The sequence below is a fragment of the Eutrigla gurnardus genome, assembly GCF_963514095.1.
Source record: "Eutrigla gurnardus genome assembly, chromosome: 1".
NCBI lineage: Eukaryota > Metazoa > Chordata > Actinopteri > Perciformes > Triglidae > Eutrigla > Eutrigla gurnardus.
In genome coordinates this window covers 3,836,285-3,862,360 of record NC_139915.1, presented here as the reverse complement: position 1 = coordinate 3,862,360, position 26,076 = coordinate 3,836,285, and the positions used below count along the sequence as shown (strand labels likewise).

At 30.6% G+C, this 26,076-nt stretch overlaps 2 protein-coding genes across 3 annotated transcripts in view; one reads left to right on the top strand and one right to left on the bottom strand.

Annotated features, from left to right (window-relative positions):
• Window positions 1-18,686, top strand: part of rufy2 (RUN and FYVE domain containing 2) — a 36,941-nt gene extending 18,255 nt beyond the window's left edge. For both annotated transcript variants that reach the window (XM_084015016.1, XM_084015015.1), the window contains exons 17-19: window positions 16,106-16,154; window positions 16,354-16,434; window positions 16,902-18,686. In XM_084015016.1, the coding sequence (XP_083871142.1) occupies window positions 16,106-16,154; window positions 16,354-16,434; window positions 16,902-17,045 (274 nt within the window). In that variant the 3' untranslated portion in view covers window positions 17,046-18,686. The remainder of the gene's footprint in view (window positions 1-16,105; window positions 16,155-16,353; window positions 16,435-16,901) is intronic.
• A 203-nt stretch (window positions 18,687-18,889) lies between these two features.
• Window positions 18,890-26,038, bottom strand: hnrnph3 (heterogeneous nuclear ribonucleoprotein H3 (2H9)). Its single transcript, XM_084017451.1, has 11 exons — window positions 25,913-26,038; window positions 25,011-25,103; window positions 24,397-24,552; window positions 23,945-24,088; window positions 22,576-22,714; window positions 21,559-21,764; window positions 21,123-21,218; window positions 20,546-20,667; window positions 20,161-20,296; window positions 19,845-19,901; window positions 18,890-19,716 (listed from the first exon to the last, which is right to left on the bottom strand). The coding sequence occupies exons 2-11, from the start codon at window positions 25,096-25,098 to the stop codon at window positions 19,643-19,645; spliced, it is 1,218 nt and encodes a 405-aa protein (XP_083873577.1). The 5' UTR covers window positions 25,099-25,103; window positions 25,913-26,038; the 3' UTR covers window positions 18,890-19,642.
• Between the last annotated feature and the right edge of the window lie 38 nt (window positions 26,039-26,076).

Genomic DNA, 26,076 nt, shown 5'->3' with positions numbered 1-26,076 from the left:
AACATACTCTACTATGACTTTTTTTGACATACTCTACTATGACTTTTTTATGATTTTTTTTACATACTCTACTATGACTTTTTTTGACATACTCTACTATGACTTTTTTATGATTTTTTTGACATACTCTACTATGACTTTTTTTATGATTTTTTTTACATACTCTACTATGACTTTTCTACGATTTTTTGACATACTCTACTATGACTTTTTTATGATTTTTTGACATACTCTACTATGACTTTTTTATGATTTTTTGACATACTCTACTATGACTTTTTTTGACATACTCTACTATGACTTTTTTATGATTTTTTTTACATACTATACTATGAATTTTTTTGACATACTCTACTATGACTTTTTTATGATTTTTTGACATACTCTACTATGACTTTTTTTGACATACTCTACTATGACTTTTTTATGATTTTTTTTACATACTCTACTATGACTTTTTTTGACATACTCTACTATGACTTTTTTTGACATACTCTACTATGACTTTTTTATGATTTTTTTTACATACTCTACTATGACTTTTTTTTGACATACTCTACTATGACTTTTTTATGATTTTTTTTGACATACTCTACTATGACTTTTTTATGATTTTTTTTACATACTATACTATGAATTTTTTATGATTTTTTTGACATACTCTATTATGACTTTTTTTGACATACTCTACTATGACTTTTTTATGATTTTTTTTACATACTCTACTATGACTTTTTTTGACATACTCTACTATGACTTTTTTATGATTTTTTTGACATACTCTACTATGACTTTTTTTATGATTTTTTTTACATACTCTACTATGACTTTTCTACGATTTTTTGACATACTCTACTATGACTTTTTTATGATTTTTTGACATACTCTACTATGACTTTTTTATGATTTTTTGACATACTCTACTATGACTTTTTTTGACATACTCTACTATGACTTTTTTATGATTTTTTTTACATACTATACTATGAATTTTTTTGACATACTCTACTATGACTTTTTTATGATTTTTTGACATACTCTACTATGACTTTTTTTGACATACTCTACTATGACTTTTTTATGATTTTTTTTACATACTCTACTATGACTTTTTTTGACATACTCTACTATGACTTTTTTTGACATACTCTACTATGACTTTTTTATGATTTTTTTTACATACTCTACTATGACTTTTTTTGACATACTCTACTATGACTTTTTTTATGATTTTTTTTGACATACTCTACTATGACTTTTTTTATGATTTTTTTTACATACTCTACTATGACTTTTCTACGATTTTTTGACATACTCTACTATGACTTTTTTATGATTTTTTGACATACTCTACTATGACTTTTTTTATGATTTTTTGACATACTCTACTATGACTTTTTTTTACATACTCTACTATGACTTTTTTATGATTTTTTTTACATACTCTACTATGACTTTTTTTGACATACTCTAGTATGACTTTTTTATGATTTTTTGACATACTCTACTGTGACTTTTTTTGACATACTCTACTATGACTTTTTTATGATTTTTTTGACATACTCTACTATGACTTTTTTATGATTTTTTTTACATACTATACTATGAATTTTTTATGATTTTTTTGACATACTCTATTATGACTTTTTTTGACATACTCTACTATGACTTTTTTATGATTTTTTTTACATACTCTACTATGACTTTTTTTGACATACTCTACTATGACTTTTTTATGATTTTTTTGACATACTCTACTATGACTTTTTTATGATTTTTTTTACATACTATACTATGATTTTTTTATGATTTTTTTGACATACTCTATTATGACTTTTTTTGACATACTCTACTATGACTTTTTTATGATTTTTTTTACATACTCTACTATGACTTTTTTTGACATACTCTACTATGACTTTTTTATGATTTTTTTGACATACTCTACTATGACTTTTTTATGATTTTTTTTACATACTCTTCTATTAATTTTTTTAAATCTTTTTTTTACATACTATACTATGACTTTTTTATGATTTTTTGACATACTCTACTATTACTTTTTTATGATTTTTTGACATACTCTACTATGACTTTTTTATGATTTTTTTTACATACTCTACTGACTTTTTTAAAATCTTTTTTTGACATACTATAATATGACTTTTTTATGATTTTTTTGACATACTCTATTATGATTTTTTTGACATACTCTACTATGACTCTTTATGATTTTTTTTTACATACTCTACTATGACTTTTTAATGATTTTTTTACATACTCTACTATGACTTTTTTTTATATACTCTACTATGACTTTTTATGATTTTTTTGACATACTCTACTATGACTTTTTTAGGATTTTTTTAATATACTCTACTATGACTTTTTATGATTTTTTTACATACTCTACTATGACTTTTTAGGATTTATTTTGACATACTCTACTATGACTTTTTAATGATTTTTTTTGACATACTCTACTATGACTTTTTTATGATTTTTTGACATACTCTACTATGACTTTTCTTACATACTCTACTATGACTTTTTTATGATTTTTTTTAACATACTCTACTATGACTTTTTTTGACATACTCTACTATGACTTTTTTATGATTTTTTTTACATACTCTACTATGACTTTTTTTGACATACTCTACTATGACTTTTTTATGATTTTTTTGACATACTCTACTATGACTTTTTTTATGATTTTTTTTACATACTCTACTATGACTTTTCTACGATTTTTTGACATACTCTACTATGACTTTTTTATGATTTTTTGACATACTCTACTATGACTTTTTTATGATTTTTTGACATACTCTACTATGACTTTTTTTGACATACTCTACTATGACTTTTTTATGATTTTTTTTACATACTATACTATGAATTTTTTTGACATACTCTACTATGACTTTTTTATGATTTTTTGACATACTCTACTATGACTTTTTTTGACATACTCTACTATGACTTTTTTATGATTTTTTTTACATACTCTACTATGACTTTTTTTGACATACTCTACTATGACTTTTTTTGACATACTCTACTATGACTTTTTTATGATTTTTTTTACATACTCTACTATGACTTTTTTTTGACATACTCTACTATGACTTTTTTATGATTTTTTTTGACATACTCTACTATGACTTTTTTTATGATTTTTTTTACATACTCTACTATGACTTTTCTACGATTTTTTGACATACTCTACTATGACTTTTTTATGATTTTTTGACATACTCTACTATGACTTTTTTTTTATGATTTTTTGACATACTCTACTATGACTTTTTTTGACATACTCTACTATGACTTTTTTATGATTTTTTTTACATACTCTACTATGACTTTTTTTGACATACTCTAGTAAGACTTTTTTATGATTTTTTGACATACTCTACTGTGACTTTTTTTGACATACTCTACTATGACTTTTTTATGATTTTTTTGACATACTTTTTTATGATTTTTTTTACATACTATACTATGAATTTTTTATGATTTTTTTGACATACTCTATTATGACTTTTTTTGACATACTCTACTATGACTTTTTTATGATTTTTTTTACATACTCTACTATGACTTTTTTTGACATACTCTACTATGACTTTTTTATGATTTTTTTGACATACTCTACTATGACTTTTTTATGATTTTTTTGACATACTCTTCTATTAATTTTTTTAAATCTTTTTTTTACATACTATACTATGACTTTTTTATGATTTTTTGACATACTCTACTATTACTTTTTTATGATTTTTTGACATACTCTACTATGACTTTTTTATGATTTTTTTTACATACTCTACTGACTTTTTTTAAACCTTTTTTTGACATACTATAATATGACTTTTTTATGATTTTTTTGACATACTCTATTATGATTTTTTTGACATACTCTACTATGACTCTTTATGATTTTTTTTTACACACTCTACTATGACTTTTTAATGATTTTTTTACATACTCTACTATGACTTTTTTTTATATACTCTACTATGACTTTTTATGATTTTTTTGACATACTCTACTATGACTTTTTTAGGATTTTTTTAATATACTCTACTATGACTTTTTATGATTTTTTTACATACTCTACTATGACTTTTTAGGATTTATTTTGACATACTCTACTATGACTTTTTAATGATTTTTTTGACATACTCTACTATGACTTTTTTATGATTTTTTGACATACTCTACTATGACTTTTCTTACATACTCTACTATGACTTTTTTATGATTTTTTTTAACATACTCTACTATGACTTTTTTACATACTCTACTATGACTTTTTTATGACTTTTTTTTTACATACTCTACTATGACTTTTTTTATATACTCTACTATGACTTTTTTATTATTTTTTTGACATACTCTACTATGACTTTTCTTACATACTCTACTATGACTTTTTTATGATTTTTTTTACATACTCTAGTATGACTTTTTTTGACATACTCTACTATGACTTTTTTATGATTTTTTTTACATACTCTACTATGACTTTTTTATGATTTTTTTTACATACTATACTATGAATTTTTTATGATTTTTTTGACATACTCTATTATGACTTTTTTTGACATACTCTACTATGACTTTTTTATGATTTTTTTACATACTCTACTATGACTTTTTTTGACATACTCTACTATGACTTTTTTATGATTTTTTTTACATACTCTTCTATTAATTTTTTTAAATCTTTTTTTTACATACTATACTATGACTTTTTTATGATTTTTTGACATACTCTACTATTACTTTTTTATGATTTTTTGACATACTCTACTATGACTTTTTTATGATTTTTTTTACATACTCTACTGACTTTTTTAAAATCTTTTTTTGACATACTATAATATGACTTTTTTATGATTTTTTTGACATACTCTATTATGATTTTTTTGACATACTCTACTATGACTCTTTATGATTTTTTTTTACATACTCTACTATGACTTTTTAATGATTTTTTTACATACTCTACTATGACTTTTTTTTATATACTCTACTATGACTTTTTATGATTTTTTTGACATACTCTACTATGACTTTTTTAGGATTTTTTTAATATACTCTACTATGACTTTTTATGATTTTTTTACATACTCTACTATGACTTTTTAGGATTTATTTTGACATACTCTACTATGACTTTTTAATGATTTTTTTTTACATACTCTACTATGACTTTTTTATGATTTTTTGACATACTCTACTATGACTTTTCTTACATACTCTACTATGACTTTTTTATGATTTTTTTTAACATACTCTACTATGACTTTTTTTGACATACTCTACTATGACTTTTTTATGATTTTTTTTACATACTCTACTATGACTTTTTTTGACATACTCTACTATGACTTTTTTATGATTTTTTTGACATACTCTACTATGACTTTTTTTATGATTTTTTTTACATACTCTACTATGACTTTTCTACGATTTTTTGACATACTCTACTATGACTTTTTTATGATTTTTTGACATACTCTACTATGACTTTTTTATGATTTTTTGACATACTCTACTATGACTTTTTTTTACATACTCTACTATGACTTTTTTATGATTTTTTTTACATACTATACTATGAATTTTTTTGACATACTCTACTATGACTTTTTTATGATTTTTTGACATACTCTACTATGACTTTTTTTGACATACTCTACTATGACTTTTTTATTATTTTTTTTACATACTCTACTATGACTTTTTTTGACATACTCTACTATGACTTTTTTTGACATACTCTACTATGACTTTTTTATGATTTTTTTTACATACTCTTCTATTAATTTTTTTAAATCTTTTTTTTACATACTATACTATGACTTTTTTATGATTTTTTGACATACTCTACTATTACTTTTTTATGATTTTTTGACATACTCTACTATGACTTTTTTATGATTTTTTTTACATACTCTACTGACTTTTTTAAAATCTTTTTTTGACATACTATAATATGACTTTTTTATGATTTTTTTGACATACTCTATTATGATTTTTTTGACATACTCTACTATGACTCTTTATGATTTTTTTTTACATACTCTACTATGACTTTTTAATGATTTTTTTACATACTCTACTATGACTTTTTTTTATATACTCTACTATGACTTTTTATGATTTTTTTGACATACTCTACTATGACTTTTTTAGGATTTTTTTAATATACTCTACTATGACTTTTTATGATTTTTTTACATACTCTACTATGACTTTTTAGGATTTATTTTGACATACTCTACTATGACTTTTTAATGATTTTTTTTTACATACTCTACTATGACTTTTTTATGATTTTTTGACATACTCTACTATGACTTTTCTTACATACTCTACTATGACTTTTTTATGATTTTTTTTAACATACTCTACTATGACTTTTTTTGACATACTCTACTATGACTTTTTTATGATTTTTTTTACATACTCTACTATGACTTTTTTTGACATACTCTACTATGACTTTTTTATGATTTTTTTGACATACTCTACTATGACTTTTTTTATGATTTTTTTTACATACTCTACTATGACTTTTCTACGATTTTTTGACATACTCTACTATGACTTTTTTATGATTTTTTGACATACTCTACTATGACTTTTTTATGATTTTTTGACATACTCTACTATGACTTTTTTTTACATACTCTACTATGACTTTTTTATGATTTTTTTTACATACTATACTATGAATTTTTTTGACATACTCTACTATGACTTTTTTATGATTTTTTGACATACTCTACTATGACTTTTTTTGACATACTCTACTATGACTTTTTTATTATTTTTTTTACATACTCTACTATGACTTTTTTTGACATACTCTACTATGACTTTTTTTGACATACTCTACTATGACTTTTTTATGATTTTTTTTTACATACTCTACTATGACTTTTTTTGACATACTCTACTATGACTTTTTTATGATTTTTTTTGACATACTCTACTATGACTTTTTTTATGATTTTTTTTACATACTCTACTATGACTTTTCTACGATTTTTTGACATACTCTACTAGACTTTTTTATGATTTTTTGACATACTCTACTATGACTTTTTTTTATGATTTTTTGACATACTCTACTATGACTTTTTTTGACATACTCTACTATGACTTTTTTATGATTTTTTTTACATACTCTACTATGACTTTTTTTTACATACTCTAGTATGACTTTTTTATGATTTTTTGACATACTCTACTGTGACTTTTTTTGACATACTCTACTATGACTTTTTTATGATTTTTTTGACATACTTTTTTATGATTTTTTTTACATACTATACTATGAATTTTTTATGATTTTTTTGACATACTCTATTATGACTTTTTTTGACATACTCTACTATGACTTTTTTATGATTTTTTTTACATACTCTACTATGACTTTTTTTGACATACTCTACTATGACTTTTTTATGATTTTTTTGACATACTCTACTATGACTTTTTTATGATTTTTTTGACATACTCTTCTATTAATTTTTTTAAATCTTTTTTTTACATACTATACTATGACTTTTTTATGATTTTTTGACATACTCTACTATTACTTTTTTATGATTTTTTGACATACTCTACTATGACTTTTTTATGATTTTTTTTACATACTCTACTGACTTTTTTTAAACCTTTTTTTGACATACTATAATATGACTTTTTTATGATTTTTTTGACATACTCTATTATGATTTTTTTTGACATACTCTACTATGACTCTTTATGATTTTTTTTTACACACTCTACTATGACTTTTTAATGATTTTTTACATACTCTACTATGACTTTTTTTTATATACTCTACTATGACTTTTTATGATTTTTTTGACATACTCTACTATGACTTTTTTAGGATTTTTTTAATATACTCTACTATGACTTTTTATGATTTTTTTACATACTCTACTATGACTTTTTAGGATTTATTTTGACATACTCTACTATGACTTTTTAATGATTTTTTTGACATACTCTACTATGACTTTTTTATGATTTTTTGACATACTCTACTATGACTTTTCTTACATACTCTACTATGACTTTTTTATGATTTTTTTTAACATACTCTACTATGACTTTTTTACATACTCTACTATGACTTTTTTATGACTTTTTTTTTACATACTCTACTATGACTTTTTTTATATACTCTACTATGACTTTTTTATTATTTTTTTGACATACTCTACTATGACTTTTCTTACATACTCTACTATGACTTTTTTATGATTTTTTTTACATACTCTAGTATGACTTTTTTTGACATACTCTACTATGACTTTTTTATGATTTTTTTTACATACTCTACTATGACTTTTTTATGATTTTTTTTACATACTCTACTGACTTTTTTAAAATCTTTTTTTGACATACTATAATATGACTTTTTTATGATTTTTTTGACATACTCTATTATGATTTTTTTGACATACTCTACTATGACTTTTTATGATTTTTTTTACATACTCTACTATGACTTTTTAATGATTTTTTTACATACTCTACTATGACTTTTTTTTATATACTCTACTATGACTTTTTTATGATTTTTTTGACATACTCTACTATGACTTTTTTAGGATTTTTTTAATATACTCTACTATGACTTTTTATGATTTTTTTACATACTCTACTATGACTTTTTTATGATTTTTTGACATACTCTACTATGACTTTTTATGATTTATTTTGACATACTCTACTATGACTTTTTATGATTTTTTTGACATACTCTACTATGACTTTTTTATGATTTTTTGACATACTCTACTATGACTTTTCTTACATACTCTACTATGACTTTTTTATGATTTTTTTTAACATACTCTACTATGACTTTTTTACATACTCTACTATGACTTTTTTATGATTTTTTTTTACATACTCTACTATGACTTTTTTTATATACTCTACTATGACTTTTTTATGATTTTTTTGACATACTCTACTATGACTTTTCTTACATACTCTACTATGACTTTTTTATGATTTTTTTTACATACTCTACTATGACTTTTTAATGATTTTTTTACATACTCTACTATGACTTTTCTTACATACTCTACTATGACTTTTTTATGATTTTTTTTACATACTCTACTATGACTTTTTTAGGATTTTTTTAATATACTCTACTATGACTTTTTATGATTTTTTTTACATACTCTACTATGACTTTTTTAATGATTTATTTTACATACTCTACTATGACTTTTTATGATTTATTTTGACATACTCTACTATGACTTTTTTATGATTTTTTTGACATACTCTACTATGACTTTTTTATGATTTTTTTGACATACTATACTATGACTTTTCTATGATTTTTTGACATACTCTACTATGACTTTTTAAGGATTTTTTTAATATACTCTACTAGGGCTGCACGATTCTGGAAAAAATGTGAATCACGATTTTTTTTGCTTAGAATTGAGATCACGATTCTCTTGCACGATTTTTTTCCACAAAATGTTTATTGCACTGATGAACTTTAACAAAACAAAAAAACGTAGGCATAGTAGTAGTTCTATCATTGGAAGATAAGTAATTTTTACAAAAGTAAAAAAAAAAAAAAAACACACGGGCAATTTTAAGTATTGCACGTTTGGTGGGCTGCCACTAGAGGATGATTGACAGGTGCTCTCCTTCATACAATCACACGTACACTTCATGGCTGCACCTGATTGGACGATCGCTTTCACAGCTGTCCTGTCTGCTCCGGAGTTCACGCAGACCAACATGGCGGCTCGTTTGGAAACTTTCTCTTATTTTACGAAAATAGTTCACAAAAAGGTGTTTCTGAAAACATTTTAAGCGAGAAATAAGCTATGCAGTTGCTGAATCTGTCTTTATTTTAGATCGACAACATTCAGTTTAGAAGATTTTCGCGAGCGTTCGCGAGCGTTCCCGAGGCGGCGAGTCGAGCCAGGCGCAATGAATGGGACGCGGGGAAACGCCGCTGCCTGTGGACACGTACCTTCACTCTTTCCAAACACTCAACTGCAGGCGGCTTCCTCCACTGAATCACGTGTTGTAAAGACGCTTTACCATAGGTTGAGGGGCGGCAGTGCTGCGTTTGGGGGCGCTTCAAAAAATCCGGAAGGAAATAGGAGCATTTGTGATGCAGCTCAAGATATAAAATGCTTCAGAATCGCCGTGTGTAGAAATGAGATCACGTGTATGTGTGAATCGAGATCGCGATTTTTTAACGATTTTTTGTGCAGCCCTATACTCTACTATGACTTTTTAGGATTTTTTTTACATACTCTACTATGACTTTTTTTTATGATTTTTTTACATACTCTACTATGATTTTTTAAATGATTTTTTTGACATACTACTATGACTTTTTTATGATTTTTTTGACATACTATACTATGATTTTTCTATGATTGTTTGACATACTCTACTATGACTTTTTTAGGATTTTTTTAATATACTCTACTATGACTTTTTAGGATTTTTTTTACATACTCTACTATGACTTTTTTTATGATTTTTTTACATACTCTACTATGACTTTTTAGGATTTATTTTTACATACTCTACTATGACTTTTTTATGATTTTTTTACATACTCTATTATGACTTTTTAATGATTTTTTTTTACATACTCTACTATGACTTTTTTAGGATTTTTTTTATATACTCTACTATGACTTTTTAGGATTTTTTTTACATACTCTACTATGACTTTTTTTATGATTTTTTTACATACTCTACTATGATTTTTTAAATGATTTTTTTGACATACTACTATGACTTTTTTATGATTTTTTTGACATACTATACTATGATTTTTCTATGATTTTTTGACATACTCTACTATGACTTTTTTAGGATTTATTTTGACATACTCTACTATGACTTTTTAATGATTTTTTTGACATACTCTACTATGACTTTTTTATGATTTTTTGACATACTCTACTATGACTTTTCTTACATACTCTACTATGACTTTTTTATGATTTTTTTTAACATACTCTACTATGACTTTTTTACATACTCTACTATGACTTTTTTATGACTTTTTTTTTACATACTCTACTATGACTTTTTTTATATACTCTACTATGACTTTTTTATTATTTTTTTGACATACTCTACTATGACTTTTCTTACATACTCTACTATGACTTTTTTATTATTTTTTTTACATACTCTAGTATGACTTTTTTTGACATACTCTACTATGACTTTTTTATGATTTTTTTTACATACTCTACTATGACTTTTTTATGATTTTTTTTACATACTCTACTGACTTTTTTAAAATCTTTTTTTGACATACTATAATATGACTTTTTTTATGATTTTTTTGACATACTCTATTATGATTTTTTTGACATACTCTACTATGACTTTTTATGATTTTTTTTACATACTCTACTATGACTTTTTAATGATTTTTTTACATACTCTACTATGACTTTTTTTTATATACTCTACTATGACTTTTTTATGATTTTTTTGACATACTCTACTATGACTTTTTTAGGATTTTTTTAATATACTCTACTATGACTTTTTATGATTTTTTTACATACTCTACTATGACTTTTTTATGATTTTTTGACATACTCTACTATGACTTTTTATGATTTATTTTGACATACTCTACTATGACTTTTTATGATTTTTTTGACATACTCTACTATGACTTTTTTATGATTTTTTGACATACTCTACTATGACTTTTCTTACATACTCTACTATGACTTTTTTATGATTTTTTTTAACATACTCTACTATGACTTTTTTACATACTCTACTATGACTTTTTTATGATTTTTTTTTACATACTCTACTATGACTTTTTTTATATACTCTACTATGACTTTTTTATGATTTTTTTGACATACTCTACTATGACTTTTCTTACATACTCTACTATGACTTTTTTATGATTTTTTTTACATACTCTACTATGACTTTTTAATGATTTTTTTACATACTCTACTATGACTTTTCTTACATACTCTACTATGACTTTTTTATGATTTTTTTTACATACTCTACTATGACTTTTTTAGGATTTTTTTAATATACTCTACTATGACTTTTTATGATTTTTTTTACATACTCTACTATGACTTTTTTAATGATTTATTTTACATACTCTACTATGACTTTTTATGATTTATTTTGACATACTCTACTATGACTTTTTTATGATTTTTTTGACATACTCTACTATGACTTTTTTATGATTTTTTTGACATACTATACTATGACTTTTCTATGATTTTTTGACATACTCTACTATGACTTTTTAAGGATTTTTTTAATATACTCTACTAGGGCTGCACGATTCTGGAAAAAATGTGAATCACGATTTTTTTTGCTTAGAATTGAGATCACGATTCTCTTGCACGATTTTTTTCCACAAAATGTTTATTGCACTGATGAACTTTAACAAAACAAAAAAACGTAGGCATAGTAGTAGTTCTATCATTGGAAGATAAGTAATTTTTACAAAAGTAAAAAAAAAAAAAAAAACACGGGCAATTTTAAGTATTGCACGTTTGGTGGGCTGCCACTAGAGGATGATTGACAGGTGCTCTCCTTCATACAATCACACGTACACTTCATGGCTGCACCTGATTGGACGATCGCTTTCACAGCTGTCCTGTCTGCTCCGGAGTTCACGCAGACCAACATGGCGGCTCGTTTGGAAACTTTCTCTTATTTTACGAAAATAGTTCACAAAAAGGTGTTTCTGAAAACATTTTAAGCGAGAAATAAGCTATGCAGTTGCTGAATCTGTCTTTATTTTAGATCGACAACATTCAGTTTAGAAGATTTTCGCGAGCGTTCGCGAGCGTTCCCGAGGCGGCGAGTCGAGCCAGGCGCAATGAATGGGACGCGGGGAAACGCCGCTGCCTGTGGACACGTACCTTCACTCTTTCCAAACACTCAACTGCAGGCGGCTTCCTCCACTGAATCACGTGTTGTAAAGACGCTTTACCATAGGTTGAGGGGCGGCAGTGCTGCGTTTGGGGGCGCTTCAAAAAATCCGGAAGGAAATAGGAGCATTTGTGATGCAGCTCAAGATATAAAATGCTTCAGAATCGCCGTGTGTAGAAATGAGATCACGTGTATGTGTGAATCGAGATCGCGATTTTTTAACGATTTTTTGTGCAGCCCTATACTCTACTATGACTTTTTAGGATTTTTTTTACATACTCTACTATGACTTTTTTTTATGATTTTTTTACATACTCTACTATGACTTTTTTATGATTTTTTTACATACTCTACTATGATTTTTTTTGACATACTACTATGACTTTTTATGATTTTTTTGACATACTATACTATGACTTTTCTATGATTTTTTGACATACTCTACTATGACTTTTTTAGGATTTTTTTTATATACTCTACTATGACTTTTTAGGATTTTTTTTACATACTCTACTATGACTTTTTTTTATGATTTTTTTACATACTCTACTATGACTTTTTAGGATTTATTTTTACATACTCTACTATGACTTTTTTATGATTTTTTTACATACTCTATTATGACTTTTTTATGATTTTCTTTACATACTCTAGTATGACTTTTTTATGATTTATTTTACATACTCTATTATGACTTTTTTATGATTTTTTTACATACTCTTCTATGACTTATTTATGATTTTTTTTTACATACTCTACTATGACTTTTTATGATTTTTTTTACAAACTCTACTATTACTTTTTTATGATTTTTTTAACATACTCTACTATGACTTTTTTATGATTTTTTTACATACTCTATTATGACTTTTTAATGATTTTTTTTTACATACTCTACTATGACTTTTTTAGGATTTTTTTTATATACTCTACTATGACTTTTTAGGATTTTTTTTACATACTCTACTATGACTTTTTTTATGATTTTTTTACATACTCTACTATGATTTTTTAAATGATTTTTTTGACATACTACTATGACTTTTTTATGATTTTTTTGACATACTATACTATGATTTTTCTATGATTTTTTGACATACTCTACTATGACTTTTTTAGGATTTATTTTGACATACTCTACTATGACTTTTTAATGATTTTTTTGACATACTCTACTATGACTTTTTTATGATTTTTTGACATACTCTACTATGACTTTTCTTACATACTCTACTATGACTTTTTTATGATTTTTTTTAACATACTCTACTATGACTTTTTTACATACTCTACTATGACTTTTTTATGACTTTTTTTTTACATACTCTACTATGACTTTTTTTATATACTCTACTATGACTTTTTTATTATTTTTTTGACATACTCTACTATGACTTTTCTTACATACTCTACTATGACTTTTTTATTATTTTTTTTACATACTCTAGTATGACTTTTTTTGACATACTCTACTATGACTTTTTTATGATTTTTTTTACATACTCTACTATGACTTTTTTATGATTTTTTTTACATACTCTACTGACTTTTTTAAAATCTTTTTTTGACATACTATAATATGACTTTTTTTATGATTTTTTTGACATACTCTATTATGATTTTTTTGACATACTCTACTATGACTTTTTATGATTTTTTTTACATACTCTACTATGACTTTTTAATGATTTTTTTACATACTCTACTATGACTTTTTTTTATATACTCTACTATGACTTTTTTATGATTTTTTTGACATACTCTACTATGACTTTTTTAGGATTTTTTTAATATACTCTACTATGACTTTTTATGATTTTTTTACATACTCTACTATGACTTTTTTATGATTTTTTGACATACTCTACTATGACTTTTTATGATTTATTTTGACATACTCTACTATGACTTTTTATGATTTTTTTGACATACTCTACTATGACTTTTTTATGATTTTTTGACATACTCTACTATGACTTTTTAGGATTTATTTTTACATACTCTACTATGACTTTTTTATGATTTTTTTACATACTCTATTATGACTTTTTAATGATTTTTTTTTACATACTCTACTATGACTTTTTTAGGATTTTTTTTATATACTCTACTATGACTTTTTAGGATTTTTTTTACATACTCTACTATGACTTTTTTTATGATTTTTTTACATACTCTACTATGACTTTTTAGGATTTATTTTTACATACTCTAGTATGACTTTTTTATGATTTTTTTTACATACTATACTATGACTTTTTTATGATTTTTTTACATACTCTACTATGACTTTTTATGATTTTTTTGCAAACTCTACTATTACTTTTTTATGATGTTTTTTAACATACTATACTATTACTTTTTTGACATACTCTACTATGACTTTTTTATGATTTTTTTAATATACTCTACTATGACTTTTTATGATTTTTTTACATACTCTACTATGACTTTTTTTTTTTTTACTTTTTTCGACCTGCTATAATATAACTTTCACTTTTTTGACACGCTATACTATGACTTTTTTCGGACTTTGTTCTTACTTTTTTCGACAGGTTAAACTTTTATTCGATATACTATACCTTGGCTTTTTCATACTATAATATGACTTTTTTAAAAGATTTTATGGAAAACGATAGTACGACATTTTTTATTGCAATTCTATGACCTATAAACAATGACTTTTGATGACATATTCTATGACATACAGTACTATTGCATTTTTTATGGCTTTTATCTGACATCTTTTGAAACACGATGTCTCAGAAATGCCTTGAGGGAATATCTTCAAACTTGGCACAAAAGTCCACTTGGACTCACGGATGCACTGATTAGAATTTGGTTGTCACTCCACACTCACATAACTCGATCATTATTATGCTATCATGGAAAATCCACACGTCTTATAGGATAAAATGACGTGAAGCGAAGTGATGACATTTGGTTAAGACATGGATGTAAACTGCAACTTGACTGGTTTGCAGAGGAATACAATCGTGAAGCAGTAGTTCTATTTCAATAATTTATTAGAAGGATAGGTGACAAGAAAAAAATGTTGGAGGGCTTGAGGCGGTTTATTTTATTCATTGCTTTTATCTAAGAGTTTTATTCTTTTTGTCATCAGATCCAAACTGAAGATTGAAGACATCAAAGAAGCCAATAAAGCACTTCAGGTAAAGTAGCAGTCAGTTACTGAGATAAACAGAACATGTCTTTAAACACTCTCCATCAGACGTATGGTAAGTTAGATCACATATTCTTAAAAGCAAAGAAAGAGGAGTTAAGGAGTAAAACATATAGTAATGCTGGTGTTTAATGTCTGGAATGTAAAGTTATGATAAAACTGAGTTTTACTGTGTTGTGCTGTTGCAGGGGGGACAGGTCTGGTTGAAAGACAAGGAAGCCAGTCACTGCAAGCTCTGTGAGAAGGAGTTTTCCATCTCAAGACGAAAGGTCAGTTGACAAAATACCACAAATAAGAAATGGAGAAATGATCTGAGGAGCCCTGACATGTTGGTGGGAAAGTTCATAAGCCACATCCTTTTTGCATAAAACAATGCCGACTGATTTGAAAGCTTGTCCATTCTGATTTACTTCCTATTTTGACAACTATTTTACGGCTGGTCTCGACTCGGTAAAAATCATTTCATGTGCAGGAAGTTATTTGTTTTAGATTCCAGCAGCAACAGCATTTTTAAATGCAAGACAAATAACATACTTAGTTACCACAACGGCTGACGAGACAACCTGAGGAAGTAGTAGTAGAGGAGTATTGCCGAAATGAATTATTGATCATGCATTTGACAGAAGAAAAAAATCAGCAATTTGGTTCCCTCAGCAGCAAATGTGCACACATAAGCCCATCACAACCATGTGACGTTATTGAGGTTCTGACTCTCGGTTCCTGTCTCTTGGTCTAGCACCACTGCAGGAACTGTGGGGAGATTTTCTGCAACAGCTGCTCTGACAACGAGCTCCCTCTGCCCGCCTCACCCAAACCTGTCAGAGTCTGTGACACCTGCCACGCCCTCCTGCTGCAGCGCTGCTCCTCCAATCCAACGTGAAGGAGCTGTTGTGACTGCTTCAAACAATCTGAGCTCACGAATCCCCATCCTCCAGTCCTGCAAGATCCATCTACATACTGTTCGCTGCTAAAAATGGACTGTGTGCATGAACATTTAGAACATTTGTATTTGTTTGACATCACTACTTCCTTTGCAGATGCTCTGCAGTATACATTCAACATTGTATATTGCGATACTCAGACACAGGAGGAGGCAATCAGTCCACATGGGCAAATCTTACTTGGAAATCGGAGGAGAAGCTATGGTCTGCTTTAATCTATATCATGAATATACAGTTATAAAGATGAAACCATTCACAGTAAATGTAGATATCAATGAACTGAACTGTCTAAGGACAGGGCTCTGCTATGAAAGGAGTGAAGCTGCACTGACTGTGATGAGCACTGCTGCAGCTAAATGCAGATTCTCCACCAAACCGCCATTCGTTTCTAGCACTGCATCATCATAATGTCAGTGTTAACCCTCAAACTGTAAAAGGTAAATGCATAGCCAAACAGATGAGATTATATCATTCATACAAACAGTAGCATGGCCTTGTTACTGAGTCTCGACTGCAAAAGCTCCCTCTTTTCAGGTGGAGTGAAAAAACACATAAAGGCATCATTTACAGAGTCAACGGGTTAAATCCAAAGCAACTTAGGAATCTCTTTAGTGACAGTCGAGACCTTTCTGCCTGGGAATACAGTCAATATTACCTACTTTTACTTCTCACGTTGCCAAAATGAGCCCAAGGGTTCTCCAGATGATTTCTGAAGTAGCAACACATTTCACTGTTTGACACTAATGCAGTGGATGCTGCTGGAAGGACCAATGAGATGCCATGAACTCGGCCCGAATGGCTCTTTAGTCGATGAACCTCCGACAGCGAGCTGACAACGCGACCTCGACGACTACATCGTGGTTAACAGACTTAAGTTACACAACTCTGACACAATAGCCAATCCTATATTACCTGTAAACTAGATGAGAGTATTTATATTTGATGCACATTCACGTTTCCTTTTAGAAATCCATGGGAACTTGTTTGAGCTTCCCTGTTCACTCAAAGTTGTGATAGTGGAGACGACATAGGAGAACCACATTTTACTGCTGCTCCAATCCTCAGAGGTTTTAAACTCTTTAACAATTGTTGTTCTTTTTTTTTGTCTAATGTGTTTGTATTGTCAAACTACTGCTGACGACGATGAAGTCTTCAGTGATGGGTTATGATACAGGTTCCACTGCACATTCTGGTTTTGTACTTAAAATGTTTACAACCTGTGACTTTTCAAGACGTTTCACAAAGAGATAAAAACAGGCCTGGGTTCAATTCAATAAGTGTTTTTATAATTTCAAATATTTAAACTCACCAATTCATCATATCATTAAGTACTATAGGCAAATGTTTCTGGACTGCACCCGGGCCTCGACCCTTTTTGTACAGTGTCGTTATTATAAATCTCCCAGCTTTCAATGGGACGTGTACAGTGTTGAAAACACTGTATGTTTAATATACATAATGTTGATAATCACTGTGGCCCTTTAGCTTACTTAATCCTGCCAGGTTAATATTAACTCTATTGCCAAGAATATGTTGCCTTGATTGTGTAGCAGTTTCTGATTAAATCATTACAAACAGAATTGATCGTGTTGTTTACTGTTTAATGTTGAACATTTACTGTTGTTGGACTGTTGGGCTTTTTCCTCATGTTTATCCTTCTGAAATCATATCAATGATTGTGTCTTGTTGGCACATCATATTCAGGATTCCTTGTTTTTTTATTTTTATCTTCTTTTTATCTATTCTGATGCATTTCCAAGTGATGTCAGTCAGGGAGACAAAGAGAATTAAATATAAAATTTATTTTGCAAAATGTACAACAGCTGCATATAAGCTTACAGCTCAAATATAGACTTTATTTTACTTCCACTCTTTGAGAGTAGAAAACTTAGTTTTAAATTCTGTAACGAACTGTAAAAACAAAACAACAAAAGAAAAACGAATTGGCTCACTTTTTAAATCAAACTTTTCAACCAGGAAAGTTGATCTGAAATCCAGTTTTAAATCAGCACAATACAGGCGGGTCACTGTACTGCTTACATAAATTCAAACCAGAATAAACAAAGATTTAAGTTTCTTTTTAATTAGAATTTCTTACCTAGAGATCGTTGCTGATCACTGCTACACCTCCTAAAGAGCATAATCAACCAAAACTCAGTCAAAGCACAGTTATCATCAGCTGATTAGATTCAAAGTGACCATGCTCGGCCCGACAATGAAGTATTATTTCCTCTTGTGTCTAAACAGCTGTTATTCTGCATCCTGTGAAGTTCTGTCTCGTCTGCGATGACGAACATCTCCTGCCAACAGTGATCAGATCACGAGAAAATTTGAATTTGAATCCTATTAAACTATATAACAATATCCAATTGATTAAAAAATATAACTAATAAAAAGAATAAAAAGAAGGCTGTTACAACAGAAGTGACTGACTTCAGATCAACTCTTCTGCTTAAAAGAGTAACGGAGAAAATGTGGCCTGAACACACGTCAGAAGTCAGACGTCAGGATGGATTGGAAAAGAAGGATGGCGACGTCAGTACGACCCTCTCAGACCGCTACTCCGGGAGCCTCCACCCCCTCCCGAGTTACCGTAGTAACCACCACGACCTGAGACGGATTGAAAAGAAAAGGAATGATGTCTCATGGCAGTAAGGACAGCATGTTAAACTGTACAATGAAAGAAAATCAAACATTATTTATACTTATTTTGGGTTAGATTGTTCATGTTAACTCACTCATTTCAGCTGCTCCGCTGGCTGTTGAGTTAAGAAACAGCTCAATATACCGATGCTCTGTGGAGAAAAGGTCATTCATATCAGAACTCATATCAGAGCCGTTTCATTTCTATTCAATTCATCTGCTTAATTTCTGAGTTAAAGTACAATCGTAAATATCTCAAAAAGTGTCATGAATTAAAACATTAAAACGCCGGCAGCTTATCTGTTGAGTTGGTGAATTTGTGCTACTGGATAGAACTGATACCCTCTGGAGTCATAATGTAGCTCAACTAACATGGAAGGACGAGCTGAAGAGGAAAAAGGGAGGACCTACGCATATGGTTCTTGTCTTTGGACATGGCGGCCACGGCGTCTTCGTGGGAGCGAAACTCCACGTCTGCTTCTCCAGTGGACTTGCCGTTAGGAGCCACATCAATGTGGACCCTCAGCGGGTTCAAAGGAGAAAAGAACTACGCCAAAGAAAGACGTGGACCTTTAGAATGACTGTCAGCATTCAGAGTGCATTTAAATGATCAACATCATTATACAGTATGCACACAACATCCAGTAAACGGCCACAGAAACGTCATCTAAATCAATGGTGCGTCTTCAATGTGGCACTTTTGTTTTTCACTTTAAGAATAATAATAGAGCCCCATTATTTAAAACAATTCAAGAGAAACAAGACGTGACTGGTCTCGCTGTGTGCATGTTCTTACTTTAGCGATATCTCCCTCCGTGGCACGGAAAGGTAGACCCCTCATATGGACAAAATGGCCACTGTGGAAGCCTGAACAAACATCACTTTGACCACCGTAACTGTGGCTTCCCATCCCCAAGCCTAAACAAACAAAGACATGCACAGATTACCAATGCAACCTCTAGTAATGTAGAAGAGAGGAGTCCTCTGATAAAGGCCACCTTTCACTCAATGATAAAAAAAAAAACATGCTGGAAATATGCTTCATGTCAATGTGATTTCTTGTTAAAAGTGTGAAAGTAAATCATAGTAGTCTATAAGAGACAACAAGCCAAAAAGGTCAAAATCAGTTGCTTTACAAAACATCATTTGAAAGAGAAAATATGTCATTTGAACACTGAAAAGATCAAACAAATCAATTACTGCAAACTAAGTGTAAACTTTGTATGTTTGTAAATGTATATTTGCTGCTGTTTTGGCCAGCTCTCCCTTGAAAAAGAGTCCAAACCTGGTTAAATTAAATACATTTCAAACATTTACTCAGTATTTGTAAATGCTCGACTGTATTCTCTATATTAATAAATGTGGGACGTTACCTCTTGCTCCTCTCTCTCCTCTCACTCGCTCATCAAACATGCCATTGCCAAAGCAGTAATTGTTGAAACCATTGAAGCTGTCGAAGTCACTGTAACCTGCACACAGAAAAACAACACAACTGAAGCAGGTGGTAGAGAATCTTTGTGGGAAGCTTTTGTGTCTGGTGATCAAAGTTCAGGTTAAGGTCGTTGCCCAGGTACTTAAAGCTCTGCACCCTCTCCACTGGCTGGCCATTGACGGAAGTGGGGAAGTTTTTTAATTTCATATAAAATATCTAATATCATCTAATAGATCAAGGAATATCTGTCAGTCTGTGTGTTCTTCACATATCTCAGGAACCGTCCGTCTGATCTACTTTTGTATCGTTGAGGAACAAACACATTTTTACAATTTGGATTTGTGACGTGCAATATAGAAATACAGAACCCTGCTTACCTCCGCCATAGCCCCCTCCACTCCTCATGGTGTCCATCAGAGACCCACCGCGGCCAGGCCCAGGCCCAGGCCCAAAAAACCCTCCCCTGGGTCCCCCCATCATGGGCCTATCGTAGGGTCCCGGTCTCTGGCCTCCCAACCCACGCCGGGGCAGTTCGTAGTAGGCTCTGATCTCATTGCGACTGCTCTTAAAAATCTCTATATACCTGCAATGTGAAAGGCCCAATGGGTAGAGGGGGCAGAGGAGAGGGTTAATGAGTAGAAATGGCTTAGCTCAGGTTACACACACATATCATTTACACAGGGAGAATATAAACTCAAAAATAAAAGGTCTTCTAAATGGTGATCTACGTAAGTTTAACCTGGATGACTTAACCTCAGCAATATATGATCATTAGCTGGGTTCAGGGCTGTAGTAAAGGATTTCTAAACCAACCGCACCTCTTGGTACATACAGTTAGGAAATCCTAACAGGGCTTTAGGTCTTACATTTATAATGTTAACGATTAAGAACTGTAGAAAGAAGTTTGATGCTTTAATGTTAGAGGCTGCCTTGATTGACCACGGATATATTTCTATGCTTAATCTCCTCTTCCACAGTAAATTATCCATAGATATAAAGGGTATATAAAGGAAGTGCCAATAACATTATCTAATATACCAAAAGTAAATATAGCTCCCGGGTCTTAGACAACCAACAGCAAAACTGTCTATGGCATAAAATACTCCTCACCAGCTTGAATTTACAGATTAGATACATGCCCTTTATCCCATTATTCAACATGTCACCATTTTTACGATGCATTAATCCATCCCATTATCATTTTAATAATTACCCACCCGATAGATCTTCCCATTTTATTATTTTTACCATAATTATTCTAGCACACCAACCCATGATTGAACCATAACAGAAGCCATCTCATTTATACCACAATTACTCTAATATGACCACCCATTAAATACTGCAATAGAAGCCCAACCCAGTCCAGCCCGTCCCTTTCCCATCTGTCCCACCTGTGCCCTATTCTTTCCTTGTGTTTCCCCAGAGCCTTTTCTGCTATCTCCTTTGAGGCAAACTGCACGAAGGCTTCCCCTGTGCTCCTCCCCTGGTAGTCCACTGGCAGAGTAATCCCATTTGGCACGATTCTCAACCCTTCAACCCAAGCACACATAAATACATAGGTCGGTAGGTAGACTGATAAACGTATAGAAGAGAAAGAACAACACCCACTGCATCACTGGAGCTTTCAGGATTAAGATATGTCATGATGGCAATTAAAAAGCAGCTGCAGTAACTGATAAGACTGTATTAAAAAGGCCATCTCAGAGAGCTTTAACATACTAACTTGTAAGCTGCACGGCAGGGAAATGAAACAAATACTGGCCAGGTGTCAGCAACTATAAAAATAAGTTGATGAAGACGAGGAATGTTCTGATACAACACTGAATTTAGGTCACTGGCAAAATCATTAGTTATAAGTATTGGGTGAAACGGGCCCCTAATAATTCTTAAGTGGTGATGATCTGACCCCAGATCAGCATAATGACACTATCTCCCCTCAGCTAAACCGCCTTTATGCTCTCGCTCATTGGGGACAATTAAAAAAAGGATGCGGTCACTAAGAGAAAAAAAACAAACACTATATTGCACTCAGCCTATGACTATACTACATGCACACATTTCCATCAGACCTTTGGCCCATGACACACAGACATGTTGGCTGACTAAGTCAAACAATGGTGTTTAGTGTTGCCAAATGTGTCTTTGACTAGTGTTTACTTATGCTGTGGTGTGTTATTGGATTGTTGATCAACAGCACTGTTCAAAGTGCAGCTCCAGTTGGAATTTTTCAGAATACAATCAAAGTCAAGAAAGAGCCTATGCATGTAAAGTGTTCCACTGTTGTAAAAACATGAACTTGCCATCAGAATCATGTTAAAAATTGTAATATTAGAAATAAATTCTACATATAGTGGCTTTAAGTTCGACCTGGGTATTTAGACTTGAAGAATGTAAGAATGTTTCTGTGACTCCTTTCATTAAAACTATTTCTTGGCCTTATTTAATGAAGCCTATAGACATTTTATGTGACACAGAGCTATACAGGAATACTGACCGTGAGATGAGTGAAATGTATAAAGAGCCTACACTCATCGGACATTTCTTTTAGTGTTTTTTTTCTAATTTGATTGCCTTGCACTGCAGGCTCAGGTGCTCTTTCGCACATTTAAAAGCTTGCAGCAGTTTTGTCAGTACACTTACGCTGTGGACTCGGCAGCCAAAAACTTCAGCCTGTCTGTAAAGACTATCCCTCAGAATAACATAGATCTGTAATACAATTACAGTTCAATAATAAATACAACAGTTTAAATATTCATGTACCTGAGAAGAACTGAACAATCTCCTCCTTGCTACAGCCAAAGGGAAGGCCTCGAAGTCGCAGCATGCAGCCACTGCAGCTGTCATAGTCAGCAGGGCCGCTGCGTTTCAGCACCCAGTCCATTTCACTGCGGTTCGATTTGAACACTGAATCAGACACAGGGACAGATGGACACATATTAAGATCTTAGAGGACAATTACAATAAAGAACTCTTCTTTTCCATTAGAATTTCGTTTAAAGCTTATCACAGACAAAAGCTAGGAAATGTCCATTTGTATGGGGAATTAAATATTGGTGAGACAAGAAAGAAAACATATCACATTAAACTGATGTGATGTCGGCAACATAGTTTCTTGCACATTGACTGTTTCTATCAATAATATAATATAATGCAGCAACTGTTTATGCAGAAAGTCAAGTCATCAGTCTGCTGTCTTGGGTTATATTGCTTACCCTCTATGTATCTGTGTCCCATGTATTTCCGGTCCTTGGCAAGGGCATTCTTGAAATCGTCAGACATTTTCAGCTCAATAAATGCCTCTCCACTGGGACGGCCTTCTTTAGAGTAGGTAAAGCACACTCCGTTTACTTTCCCAACGATGTCACACTCTGTAAATAAGTAGTAAGATTGATTTAGATCTCCTTAAAAAGGATGCCGACACTGAGATATTGACAAGACAGGTTGTAAAAAGGTAGAGAAGTCTTGTTTGTGGAGGCAGTCATAAATCAAATGTCACTTACACTAAAGCTGCCAATAATTTGTGGCAAATTTCTATTGCATAACTGAGCAGAACTGTGCTGCATCCGAGCCCTGGAGTGACTACAGGGCAACTCATTTATATTTTAAAATACTGTTTGACTTTGAATTCCACAATAAATTAAAAATAATCAGCTGTAATTCTGATACTATGTATTTAAAATTCTAAACACACTGTAAAAGTGAAGGCACTTTTCTGTCAATATCGTCTATCGTTACTAAAATGGATAAATAAACATGAACAATATAATCACAATTTCAACACTAAGCAAGAAATCTAAGTTAACAAGATATGTTTTTGTATTCTCACCAGAGAAGAAACTGGCAACCTCTTCCTGTGTGCAGGACCACGGTAGTCCTCTGATCCGGACCACATAACCCTCTTCATTCAAAGACATCCTCACTGTCACAGAGCACAACACAGCAGCAACAGTTTACTTATGTATCAATAATAGTATTATATAACACAGAAGCCTGGCCTAAGCCCATCCCTGACCCCTGCCCTCCTCGATCCCTGGGTCCAAATTCTACATGAAATTAAATTTACAAATATCTGAGCTCTAACTGCACAGATACCTTCGATGAATATACGAGTAAAAACAAACATTTAACTATGAAATAGAAATATATCCGCAGTGTAAAAGGCAGGAACCTGGCATATAAACAACAGTTCACAGCGTCACCACCCAAACAGCAAGTGTTGCATTGACAAATGCCCGACAGGAAACATCTACTGTGTTTTTCATGCGCGAGGCGTTCCTGCAGCGTTTAAAACGTTACGCTAACGTTGTTATTTCCTCCTTCCAACTGTGTCTCAAAGTGTTGGTAAAACGCAGAGCCTTGCTAGCTAACGGTATAACAAATTAACTTCAACTCATTGAGACCCTTTCAAACACCCAAAAAGACATTATGTATTACTTATATTTACTCGGATAATGATGTCAGCCTGGATTCTGTGTTTCTAGTGATGCTAACGTCGCTCTACCAGAAAGACGTGCTAATGTTAGCCTGATAGCATTAGCACTTCGCAGGCTAGCAGCTAAGAATAGCAGCTAAGGCTAACTGTAGGACACTGGCAGCGGTCAAACGTACGGGGCAGAAAAGTTACATTCCCAGCGGTCGCTCCCCGTCAACGGATATCACGAAATATCGTCTGACAGAAATATACCAGGCGTCAGTGATAAATGTCTGAAAACGATGAAATTATCTCACAGTCGCTTTCGTCCCCGGTGTCCGTCTCTATCCCCGAGCCTCAGGTGTCACTACCCGCGCAGGTATGTTGTTGTCGCGAGACTTAGACACATAAAAAAGATGGCGTATGGGACTTAAAAAAATAAATCATTGTCGTTACTACTACGTCTTCTATTAACCATAAC

Excerpts from the sequence above, each read along its gene's own strand:
- hnrnph3 (XM_084017451.1), bottom strand. The coding sequence starts at position 25,098 with ATGTCTTTGAATGAAGAGGGTTATGTGGTCCGGATCAGAGGACTACCG. Across the intron at positions 24,089-24,396 it reads GGGACACAGATACATAGAGG|TGTTCAAATCGAACCGCAGT; the intron begins GTAAGCAATATA and ends TGTCTGATTCAG. Across the intron at positions 20,668-21,122 it reads AGGAGAGAGAGGAGCAAGAG|GCTTGGGGATGGGAAGCCAC; the intron begins GTAACGTCCCAC and ends TTGTTTGTTTAG.